General features: G+C 36.1%; 1 protein-coding gene across 1 annotated transcript; it reads left to right on the plus strand.

The window, feature by feature from the left end:
• Positions 1-6,263: 6,263 nt before the first annotated feature.
• On the plus strand, positions 6,264-11,112 carry LOC134793344 (proton-coupled folate transporter-like). The gene is made up of 7 exons (XM_063764892.1): positions 6,264-7,143; positions 7,569-7,728; positions 8,081-8,182; positions 8,489-8,626; positions 9,189-9,272; positions 10,131-10,287; positions 10,983-11,112. Exons 1-7 carry the CDS (start codon positions 6,361-6,363, stop codon positions 11,077-11,079), a joined length of 1,521 nt encoding a protein of 506 aa, XP_063620962.1. The 5' UTR covers positions 6,264-6,360; the 3' UTR covers positions 11,080-11,112.
• Positions 11,113-13,602: the final 2,490 nt, after the last annotated feature.

A 13,602-nucleotide genomic window follows, 5' to 3' on the forward strand; every position in this document is an offset into this window, starting at 1 on the left:
ACGACATTTCATGTTCTGCAATGATTTGCTCAAACATGGCAACTTTTTTTAAAAAGTCTGTTGAATAAATTATTTAAATTAATGGCTGTGTTATTTTATTAAACAGGAAAATTCTCCTTTTCCTTATGAAACAATTTTCTTTTTAAGTCAAATATACAATTGCATTTTAAAAGTGAGTGGAGACTTTCCGTTTGTTGTAGCTTTGAAATATATACATAATAGGGGAAACATACGATTGATTCAGTCTTGTTCAGTGAGCATCAAAAGTAGCGGATCTATTTCGAAAGATACGCCAAAAATTTGCTATAGATAGGACATGGATCGGGTATGTCAGTGTCAAAAGTGACGTTTCTTAAAGCGTCACTTGACACTGACGGCTCGATTCGGAAAATGAATTAGATTTCTACTAGACTTCAACAAGTTACGATACGGATAATTTAAAGATATTTGTAAGATAGATATGTCAAATTTGACGTTTCCGCGATTCTGGAGGTCCTCTTGAACGATTTCGACAAGTTATGACTTAGATATCCAAGTCACATCTAGTCGATATCTAATGTAGATCTAGTTGATCTCTAAATCGTCTCAAGATCTTGTGATTATCTCGAAATCCGAATAGGCCTGTGATTCCTTCCTCTCCAGACGTATTTTCAACACAGTAACCTTATTCAGAGTTCCGGTTCGAGCGCCAACTTGATAGTCGCGCCTAGGGTTTGCACGACGGATCCGAAATGTATGGGAAGATCCGCGGATCCGGATCCAGATCCGGATAATTTCATACATTTCGGATCCGGATTGCAAACCCTAGTCGCGCCTCGTTATTAATTAATTTGTGTTTTGCTCATTAATATTGTTTAAAGTAAGTGTATATCGATAGCTTATTATACAACACACTAATATGTTAGTGTGCAGTGAATGGAGAATTAATCTTGAAATGCGTTTGACCACCATTTTAGTGCCAACGGCCGGTAGTCCACGTGCTACTTGTAAAGTCCAGCTATCGCTTTACAAGAGCTAATAAAATCACCGTACACTGTCTTGTATTAACCGTACAATTTAAGCCGTCGTATTTAGCTCCTAATACCTTGATACTGGCGAAATAGTCCCACTGGACTGAAGCCATAATTTTAAAAAGAAGAACCTTATGCAGCAACCACCATTTTAAATTCTCACACCGGCTTGCCAGTGTATCAGTACCCGGTATATACGCAACACCCAGTTTTCCGCCGTAATACTTGTAATTACGCCGTAATTCCTGTAATTCGGCGTAATACCTGCAATTTTGCCTCGCAATATTTGTGAGCGGGTGACTAAGAGCGCGTAAGATTTTAAAGGCCCGCTATCTGCTGCGTAAAACTGGCCCGATATTCACAAAGCTTATTGAGGGTAAACGAGCGTTTGCCTCACTGTACACTCGAGATCACAAACATCTTTACAAACAAATGTTCCGTTGCCGGGCGTCAGACCGTCAACAACTCCTGAGGATGCCTCGTAGAGAGGCGAAACACGTGTCGAGGATTATTCTTTTGGTGGTGGTTTGTTAATTATGTTTATTTGCGTATTTATTTTTGCGGTGGGAGGGTGGGAATATTAATTGCATGTAAAAATACGCAAGTAAGTATAACGGGTTAGCACTGATTGACTAGCACGTTATCTTTTCGCGGATTAGCAAAGTAACATTTTCGTTTTAATTAAACAAATGTTCCAAAAACATATTTACATACATGTCTCTAAGACACTAACAATAAATATATTTTTCCGATGGCTCGGGCACGTAATGCGGATGGGGGAAGATCGTGCAGTCTGGAGGGCGTACTCTGGAGTACCAAATGGCCGAAGACCGTCTGGACGCCGTAGGTGGGTTGTTTTCAGAAAAAAAAAACCTTTAAATTTTTTTTTGTAATTGAAGAATTTTAAGTCCATTATAGTGGGAAACATTATACAACGAAGGTATAAAAATTAGGACATTTAGGACACTTTTTTTCTCCTATCACAATCGATAACGCTCATGTTTCTGATTATTATGAACTTAAAATTCTTCAATTACAAAAAAAAATTAAAAGGTACATTTTTTCTGAAAACAACCCAGGTACCGCTGGAGAGACGAAGTGCAGAAAGACCTTTTCACATCACCTAATCAGAAAATGGATTTTTCTTCCCTGCTAGGAGGGATCAAAGTGGCACTTTTCTGTTCAACGACATTTCATTGCCAGTATAACATATTAATATAATTAACTATGAACATCGTATGTACCTACAGCCTTGCAAAAAAGAATAGAAATTAAAAAGTGGCAACACTGTAGTGTCAACACTAAGATTTTTAGATTTTCCTCATAGTTGATGTGAAAAGCAGTATGTGTCACACGGTATCAAAATTATTTCGTCTTGGGCGTTAACACTTGAATCCCTTATTACGCTCAGGATTCAATATACGCCCTTGACGGAAATATATCATTTTGATCCCTTGTAACACAAACTACTATAGCAAACTCGGCGTCGTCGACTGGACAGAAACGTTGGCTTGTACTAAGGTGGCCAAAACCGGGGCAGGCATCTGCTCTATAGTGATTTTTTTGGCGAAATTTTGTCTGCCAACTAAGCATCGCCCAATGGTTACTCGAGGGTATCACAAACTGGCCGTCCACCTTATTTTATAAGCCAATACTCGCCTACGCCTGATAATAAATGTGAAGCAACTGTGGAAAGATAATCTCTTTAGGCCTCTCCCTAAACTCATTTAACTCTAAAAGGTAGTATAGACATGTAAGTACCTCTTATACTGTGTTTTTTTTTAATTGCTAGCTGGACCCTGGTATATAAGATATATCAGTAGGTATGTACCTATTACTTAGAGAATAAACATAATGTTGCCAATTTATTAAACAATATCATGAATATCTGTAAACAGCATGTGTACTGGCAACTCAATTTTACTATATTGTTCATAATTTTATTATAGTTTGTCAAAGGACTGTCTCATTTCAAACATAGACAGAGAGAATCATATTATCTTTGTCTTACACTAGTACTAGCACCCAAAAAAAAAAAGGATGAGTATAGTTCTTTTGTTCTTATTTACTGACAAATTTGGTTTGACCAACTACATAAACGCATTGCATATGAGCAATATACAATACCGACAATAAAAACAAAGGAAGTGAAGTAAAACTAAATCGAACACAGCATTCACAAAGGTAAAAATCACAAAATATCTACATTCAATGAAATGGATTTATAAAATAGAAGTCAGCCGTGCTTGCCCAACTACTCTATTTATTATTCGTTCACCATATCCTCAACCTTATAAGTTAGTCAATAAAGGTTTAGTCAAATGCAAAACTGTTTTGGTAGACCCGTAATAAGCTCCTTTGAGTGGATTTAGTCACGTAACAAATGACAGAATAAGGAAATATGCACGTATTTCTCGCGTTCCATGTTGCCGGGTGACACCAAAGGTAAGAGGAGAAGTGAAGAGTTCATACTTACTCGTGATTATTGATTTTTAGGGTTCCGTACCCAAAGGGTAAAACGGGACCCTATTACTAAGACTTCGCTGTCCGTCCGTCCGTCCGCCCGTCTGTCTGTCACCAGGCTGTATCTCACGAACCGTGATAGCAAGACAGTTGAAATTTTCACAGATGATGTATTTCTGTTACTGCTATAACAACAAATACTAAAAACAGATTAAAATAAAGATTTAAATGGGGCTCCCATACAACAAACGTGATTTTTGACCAAAGTTAAGCAACGTCGGGCGTGGTCAGTACTTGGATGGGTGACCGTTTTTTTTTTGCTTTTTTCCGTTTTTTTTTTGCATTATGGTACGGAACCCTTCGTGCGCGAGTCCGACTCGCACTTGCCCGGTGTTTAATATCAGTAGTTACTTAAACTCAAAGTTGTCTTCAGGTACAAGGGAGCCTTTTCACGAAAAAGTAACTGACATAGAATCGAAATTAAGTTCTAATTTTAAAACATTTTGAAATAAAACATACATTTTGACATAAACATTCAAAGTAACATAATATATCCACATCTATGTCTGGTACAAATTTTTATTCGTTTCGTGTAGTCAGCATCAAAAGGTACCATTATCTCATATCTTAATAACAAAAAAGGATACCCACCTAAATAAAATTATCTAATAACTGAACAAATGCAGACTCTATATATAGAACAATTAAACTGTCGCAGATACAGAACAACAAAACAATAAAGATACCTTTGAATTTGAACGCAAACTTTCGAGATATATATCATATATCTAATCGAAAAAGTAATCTAGGGTGGTAGATAGGTAGTTACCTACTTTTGGTGCGTTGCGTTGTTTCATACGCTTCTATTGATGCTAACTGTATTTACGTATTTATCATTAGCTTCCGAAGTGGAGGCATACAGTGAGGGCAAAAGTGGAAGCCTTGGAGCAGAGGCGAGTGGAATTTGGCATGAAGCATGACGGGTTAAAGGCCCGACCACATAGCTGCGGTCATCAAATACAATTTTGTTGGTGAGGTGCTGATTTACAGTGTATATGGCCGTATTTTTGCTGCCAAATTCGGTTATGTCAGCCACCTGAGAGCTCACGAACGTCGATCAGTACAACAGTCGCCGTGGTCGAAACCAGCCAGGACAGTATGATGATGACTAACTTCTGTCCGCGACTTTGTCTGATGTATGATAAAATCTATCCTATGTCGTGTCTCGGTACTCATATTAAAGCATTTATATCGGTTCAGCGGTTTAAGCGTGACGAGGTAACAGACAGACAAGAGTTACATTCGCATTTATAGTATTAGCAAGTATTAGTGAGGATGTCAGTAGCATTATTTGCGTTTGCCTATCAAATGCATAGTTTGATAACACAACCTTTATTTGTCCTTTGTCGACAGGAGGCTCACAGGCAAGCATGTTTCTAATACATTCTTCTATTAGTTTTGTTTTGTCTATGGGCATTTTCACTTAAAAGTGTACCATTTACTTTTTTTTTTTTAATACATCTACTTTTGGGTTATTTCTACTCAGAATCACGCGGACTATCGATTTAAAAAGAAAAAAATGTGTCCCAAAAAAAATTCAGGTTTGTAACGCACATACATTTTGTATGGACCGTTACAAAACTGACATCCAAAATTTTGTATGAAAAACTGGGGACACTTTTTTTCTTTGTCTCATTTAATAGTACTCGTCATTATGAGTCTAAATAATCCAAAAGTTAATGGTTTTTGAAAAAAAAGTAAATGGTACCATTTTTTCTGGAAACCCCCATAAATAATTTGAACTCCTTTTTGAGAGACTGGCTAGATGTAGCTCAAAACCGGGACGAGTTTTAGAAAAGAGGGAGGCCTTTGTTTTGCGTTGGAGTTAGGGCACAATAAAAAAATTAATAAAAATATAAAATCACATTAAAAATAATTTATACTAGTGGCACTGTGAGAGTAGACTTCGCAAATATTAAAAAAATCGCCAGCTCACAAAATTTCACAAATATCGATTAAAAATGCGGCTTGTGTAGGCGAGACATGCGAAAGAATTTTTGCCCAAGCCAAAACGGAGACCTTCGCTTTCGCTCGGTAAACACTATATCGTAAAGCACTGGTTTATTGACGTTAGTATGTAATTCAGTTATTTGAGTAGGGAGACCCCTAACAATGGTTTGGGTAAAAATGTTTTTAAACCATAGTGACTAAACCGTACTAAAGGCTACTGAACGAATGAGACAGTGACAGAGACAGACACACATGAGAGAATCATGTGTTGACTTGATGTGGACTCAATATAATGTCTATTAAAAACATGTCTAAAGGCCAAGGTACAATTGCTGGTATATACCTACCGCGTTAATTTTTCAATGAACCTCACAAGGAATAAAAGTGATTCTCTTATTTATAAAGTGTATTTAAAAATTATTTCGCGGTGCATTTTATAATTTCAACGGTAATTTCAAACCTATTACCAGAAAGCCCGCGGCAATCAGCAAGTCTTTTGTGCAGCAAAATCTTATTCGCATTTAAATTTAATTTAAATATAAAAATTGTATTAACATATACCTACATTAACATATATTTACTGCCTCTCTATATATGTGGTTGAAGTACATATATCAAAGTTAAAATGAATTACACAATAATTATACTAGATGCTCTAATGACACAAAACATTACACGTTTTTTCTTATCACTAACAGAACACCCTCTATTCCTGATAAACAGTATTACTCTGTTTAGTGAAATAAGACGCTCTAGAATGATAGGTACAGTACAACTTATCATACAACGCGTACCAATATTTGATCGCGTTGCACGTGTCTTGAAAGTTTCCACTAGTTTTAGAACACAATTGCTTATTCTTAAACCTACAGTTACTATGGATTCTCCCGAAGAAGCACCTTTGAAAGCAAACTACAATGCAAACCAGAAGGAAAGGAAAACTTTGAAAGAGAAAATAAAATATGTAAAAGATAATATTACTGTGGAACCTGTAGTCGCTTGTTTTGTAGTTCCTGGAGTTTTAGCCCGACTTGCAACGCAAAATCTCAATTTAGATAAAGCATGTCGGGTCAACTTGGGGTACGGCGATACTGTGTGTGACTCCTTGCTGGCTAGAGAAAGCAACAAGTATCTCAAAGAAGAGTTGGCCGTACAAGAACTTGTGGCGTCAATGGAAGTTTGGAAGAACTTGATCGTGACAGCTATACCAAGCTTTTTAATATTATTCTTAGGCGCATGGAGTGACAGAACGAGAAAAAGAAAAATATGCATTCTATTGCCAGTTATCGGAGATCTTCTCATGTGCCTAAGTAATATTTTGAGTGTGTATTTCTTTTATGAAATACCAGTGCAGTTAACAATGTTTCTAGAGGCAATTTTTCCAGCGATAACTGGAGGATGGATCACATCTTACATGGGTATATTTAGTTACATAAGTGATATATCAAGTGTTGAAACGAGGACTTTTAGGATTGGCGTGACAAATCTGTGTACAACCGCGGGAGGACCAATAGCCTCCGCTTTAAGTGGTATTCTGCTGCATAATATAGGTTATTACGGTGTTTTTACAGTAAGCGGTTTACTGTTTTTATTCAGTATTTGTTATGGCTTCATCTTTATCCAAGACCCTGAACGACCGGTCTCTGAAAAGGAAATTGAGGTAAATACATTTTATGGTAATCCAAATCGGTTTAACGTTTTTAAAGTAATAAAGAATTCGTAGACGTATATTTTTATAAATGGTTTAACAAGGTTATGGTTTTATACGATTTTCGGTATATAAGTATATTTTTTTTAAAGACTTTATTACGAGTAAGTTCACTTATTCGAGTAAGTTTGTAGATTTGGCCGACAGAAGGTACAATACTCGTAAAAGCCAGGCTAAACTTGACTAAAATAATACTATTTGAAAAGGCCTCAGGCCTTATATACTCAGCTGTCAATAATATTTGTACCTAATTCTAGTATTCGCCTTTTCAAGGAAAACAATTTCCACGTACATTCTCATAAAACCCATTTTCCTTAAAGGATTTTTACGTGGCCTCCTTTTAGCACCACCACAATTAATCTGAGATACAATTACAGGATAAGTCAGCCAACGTATGGGGCTCCCTCAAATCCTTTTTCGACACGAAACACGTGAAAGATACGTTGGCTGTGGCATTCAAAAAGGGACCTAATCACAGGCAGACTAAGTCCATTTTAATACTGACCTGCATCGTTCTTATACATGGACCGTGGTATGGTATGATACTTTATTTCGTTGCTTAATATGGGGTATGTTGCAAAATACATTTCGTACATATTTCATTGTGAAATGCATGCGGATTTATAAATAGGTTTTGTCAAAATAAACATTTAAACACAAGCTTAGAGTAATTTTATTGCATGTGCTGACTCTGGACAGAAAACATTGACATTTCGGCGATTCCGTGTTATATCTGCTGGATTAGATGACTCAACAGAAAACTGCTGTGACGCCAAAATGATTTTTCAGTGTTTAAGATTTGTTGTATGTAGGTTGTACTTATATGTTAGTCTGTAAGATGTCTAAATGCCACTATTGTCTGAATAAAATTAATTCTGTATATTTTCAGGGGAATACTCAGTACGTTATCTTTTCACAAGATATCGGTTTAATTGGGATGCGCTGAAGTACAGTTTCTATAACACATTCTACATCGTGGTGCATGCTTTAGGTAAGTTTCTGATAAATTAAGTATCTTGTCCGAAGCAGTGACTTATTTCCATATTTTCTTTAACTTAAATTAAGAAAGTAGGTATAATTTGTTAAGGTTTTCTATTACCCGTGGGTCGCTTGTTTATGAATTTTATGATATTTAATTGTAAGATTTTTAACCAACTTCAAAAAAAGGTGGAGGTTATCAATAACCTTTTTTTAATATGTATGTTACTTCATAACTCTGTATATTGGTGAACCGATTTAGAAAATTATTTTTTTGTTTGAAAGTATATAGTTCCAAGTTGTTATTACTATATTGCAGGTGCGTTGATCTCAATAAGCCTGTTCAGTCGCTACCTAAAGTGGCACGATTCAATTCTAGGCATCATTTCGACTTGCAGCAAGTTTGTGGGCGGCATAGCCGTTGCCCGGGCCACGACCTCATTGGATATGTATATTGGTATGTATTAATATATTGCATATGTAGGTAAGTACTGCCATAGACAAAACATACATTATCTTTGGTATTGCTAATAAAGTAAAAATAAAAAAACTAAACAAAACTAAACAGAAACTACCTAATAAGTAAATGGCTACAAATCTGTACAAATAAATAAAATTCCCGAGATCTGTGCCGTCCAGTAGGGTGCCTAGAAGGCAGGCGGTGCGCTGGACGGCAACGCCGAATTGGTATGATTATCAGAAATCGTAAATGTTATAGCATTTTTGGGGCAGCGGAGTGGTGTTAACGGAATTGGTAAATTCCAACTGAAATGGCAAATCAAAGTTAATATTAACGTAATGAACGCTAATTAATCATTAGGGTTGAAATTGTTTATACCAATTCCGTTAACACCACTCCGCTGCACCTGCACATGATTATTTATAAAAACCAAAGTCAAACGTTTCAAAACTAATCTATTTAAATACTGTTTTTTACGACTGTGACTATTGGTGAATTAAGTATGTATGTACCCGCTCTTAGCATTTTTAAGTACCTAATAATTTATTTTTATTTACAGCGGTGCTCCTAGAAACATTCAACGCAACATCGTTCACAGCAATGAGATCCATCTCATCTAAACTAGTTGCTAGTGATGAATTAGGTAACTCGGTATTTTTTTTATCTTCAAAAATTTACAACCGTGTGAGAGCGAGACGCACTGATACTCAAAACAAAATCGCATCATAATTTTACTGTCGAGTTCTTCTAGGTTTTATTTCTACTGATTTTTTTTTGTTAATTATTACATTTTTGTATAAATGCATATATTTTATTACTCTGAAATTGCTTCATATTAAAATCTTGCTTTCATTAATAATATATTTTATACATAGATATAAATACATTAAAATGAAAAATAATAAAGAGCCAACGTAAAACAAGTTAAAATACAAACATATTTATAAAATATATTCTAACATAACCTTTTAAAATAATTTTTTGCCTAAAGGTTACCTAAAGTTGATACCTGTAACTCTATGTATTATTTTATATAAGCATTGTATAATTTGATACAATATTATACATATATTATGAAACAGAATTGCTTTCTTGTTCGAATCTAAGAAAATATTGTTTTTTGCTAATCAAACGTAAGTTAGCGAAAAAAATCCAAAATATTGCCATTGTCTTATTTTGATAGAAAGTTCAAATTTTACTTACAGACTTTTGTATGTCGGATCGTTTTTCTAAACTTCGTCCTATTTTGTTTTTTTTTTCTGTGGGCTATATAATTAGCAGACTTCGTAAATTTTATAGCATTTTCGGTGCAGCGGAGTGGTGTTAACAGAATTGGTATAAACAATTTCAACCCTAATGATTAATTAACGTTAATTACGTTAATATTAACCTTAATTTACCATTTCAGTTGGAATTATCTAAACCATTTCCGTTAAAACCACTCCGCTGCACCAAAATGCTATAAAATTTACGATGTCGATAATTAGTTGTAAAATTACAGGTAAAATGACATCAGTATTCAACCTGACCGAGATACTGGCGAACATGTTGTTCGGACCTGCATACTCCTGGCTCTATCGGGAGACCCTTTCGGTGGACCCTGGGATCATCTACTACGTCAGTGCTGGTTTCACTGTACCTCCAATTATAATATTTTTGTAAGAATTTATTTATTAACATTTTTGTAACATAATAAAAACACTAAAAACTTATAAATAAAAAATTTGACCTAAGTCGTAGTCGCCCGGTAAGGTGCAGAAGGCTGGCCGCATTGCCCCCCTGGATGGCAATGCTGCTCCGTTGGGCAAAATATTGGCCAGCCCTCTGGTCCCTAGAAGCCTTCTATGAGGCGCTTTAACAGCTCCTCATAGAGGCGACGCGCGCTAGGTCCCCACGGCCCCAATGTCTCCACACCAAACGCCGCAAATATGTAGCTATTACCTAGTGTGACTAAGTAGGTATCAAAGAGCTAAATCAAAGTGAATTATTCTTGTATAAATTCCGACTCTTCTCGTCTGTCTTTGTTCGTGTCAAAACAAAACCTAATTATCAAGGTTTACACATCAAATGCGATGCGAATTCGCACGTTGCTCAGGTGTGCGAGCGGGATATCGCTTTATTATGTACAGCGCTGTCACGCTCATGCACCGGGGCGACGTGCGAATTCGCATCAGTGTGATAACCGCGATAACCTGATGATTTTTCAATAAATATGTCGATGTTTTTGTATAATTATCTATCCGTATTGAATCACTCGTAGGTCGATTTATGTAATAGTGTTTTAAGAGTATTATTTTATTTATTTAAGTACTTACTTTTGATATACCTACGATGTTTATTTTATTTTTTACAGATGGGTTTTCATTCAGCACAAAAAGGATATCCGTAAAGAAATAAAAAAGAAAAATGCAACTACAAATGTAGATCCCGCCTTAGAAATACAAAACTAGAAAATAAAATAAAATGTATTTGTTTTATTTTATACATATTATATATATTACTTAATTGTTTTTTATATGTATTTTTTTTTAACTGAAATACACATTTGAAAATTCAGAAAATATACATTTATAAAATAATAATATACCTACCTGACTAATACTTCACGTAATAAAATAATGTAAAGATAATATCGATAATTATAATATAAATATAGGTTTTATTTTTACAAGATTGTATTAATATAATATTTAATAAAACATTCCTTTTTACAGGAAATAAACATATGTACATAATACCCGATCAGGGAACAATGGAGTTAGAAGTTAGACCAAGAAAAGTCTGCAGCGATTTTGATAGCCCGCGCAGTGTACGTGTTATTTATAAACGTCAAACTTCTATGAAATTATGACGTATAAATAACACTTGCACTTGCACTATCAAAATCGCTGCAGACTTTTTTTGGTTTAACTTTACGAACATTTGAAATTACGATAATTAACCAATCTTTCTTTTACCTGGCTCCTTCCCATTCACGAGGGGTCGGCCCCTCTAATCGTGCGGCCGACGTGTTGCCTCCCTGTCGCACTTACGTACGAATTTACAAGTGCGGCAGAGAGGCAACACGTCGAACGTGGTTCGCGGTAGGCCCTCTGGCCCCGTAGACAACATGCCAATCGCTCGCTCCGATAGCGAACGAAACGCAACTGTCACTGTCATACTAATACGGAAGAGTGATAGAGAGACACAAAGCGATTCGATGACGAAGAGCAAGCGATTGTCCCCTTGGCTAGGTCGCCTGGGTCGTCTCTGGTTTTAGGTTTCCATTTTTCATGTTTTTTCTTAAAACTGCCATCCAGGTTGTCAGGCGACTATCTGATTCCTGATATGCAACAGCCATATCCAGGACTTTTTGGTCATGTGTTCTGGTGGTCCTCGCATCACATGGCCATACCACCTCCGGTATTATGATAAATAACCAATGAGAATAATAAAATATGGTTAATAAACATCATTACTAATATGGTTAATAAACATGGAGACACTCCTCCATGGGCTTTCTCGGCTCCGTTCGGCTCAGCATTGCTCCGAGCAATTATTAGGGTTGACACAACTTGACGTCCCTTTGCACGCACGACCGCAGATTATAATTACTTGAATTTTAACAACCCTAAATAGCCGAAAGGGATAGTACCATACAGCACAAAAGAAAGTAAGTATAAGTTAAAGGGACAGCATGATTCGTCCCTGAACCGCTGTCAAACTTCGGTTTTGTAGGAATTGTCCTTTCTGTACGGTAGTACTATTATTTATTCTGTGGTACAGCAAGCAAGAAACATGCAAAATAGTTCATTGGTATAAATATAATTTTGATAGTGCGATGTAAACAACACGTCGGATAAATCGTACCGATGACAGTCCCTTCGAAAAATTACATTTTAACTCAGTAAGTAAATTTAACCAATAATAATGTAGCCAAGATACTGAAATCTTATATGCACATTCAAACACATATTTATCTGCTTTATAATCAATATTCCGACGTTTAAGTAAAACTGGCGGTCTAGCATGAGTTGCCTTCTCGCGCTTGAAGTTGCGCTAATAGATGTATGATGTCACGCGCGAGAACGCAACTCATGCTAGACCGGCTGGTACGATATAACCGATTGTCCCCTAAAAAGAAATACAAGTAGCAAATCCCGCGTAATATACGATGTTTGAATAATCTGGTTCCATATTGAGTGTATTAACTTGTACAGTCAACAACAGAGCTATGAATACAGGCAAAGTGTCAAAAATATGTATACAGTACTTTATTGCCTGTACATTAAGGTCGTGTATACATATTTTTGGCACTTTGCCTGTATTCATAGCTCTGTTGTTGACTGTACGACAAGGAGTCGTACAAACACTTCTAGTAAACATCATTATTTAACTATCATATAAATTGATAACGCCTCACTTATACAGTGTGCATCAATTACCTATGTGACGAGCATAATGAATAACTGTGTATGAACGATAGAGACACTTAAATAAAAAAGACTGACGGCGCGATTCGGGAAATGAATTAGAGATTAACTAGATACGATATAGTACAGTATCTAGTGAATCTCTAATTCATTTCCGGAATCGCGGCGCCAGCCGCCATAAGGTACCTTTTGCCGTGGAACGTCACATATCTTTACTATTTCATATCTAGTGAGTCTCTAATTCATTTCCCGAATCCAGCCGTGACTCTTCGTTACTTCGACTCTGCTGGCTTGGCTTCCCAGCCAAGATGACATCGTACATGCAAAGAGAATTTAGACTAGAGGAATATTGTCAAAGTCATTTACTGCCATTTTTCGACACAAATGATTAAAAATTTTAGAACGCCATTTGATTTTAATCCTTACTCTTTCACTGATATGTGTTAAATTTGTTATGTCAAAAAGTATCGCCGTCTACTCGAGAGTAGGCCAAAGGTATGGCACTATCGCTCGAAAAGATGGCACCATACCTTTGGCCTATCTGGCCTATCCTAATTAGTA

The sequence above is a fragment of the Cydia splendana genome, chromosome 9 (assembly GCF_910591565.1).
Source record: "Cydia splendana chromosome 9, ilCydSple1.2, whole genome shotgun sequence".
Classification (NCBI taxonomy): Eukaryota; Metazoa; Arthropoda; class Insecta; order Lepidoptera; family Tortricidae; genus Cydia; species Cydia splendana.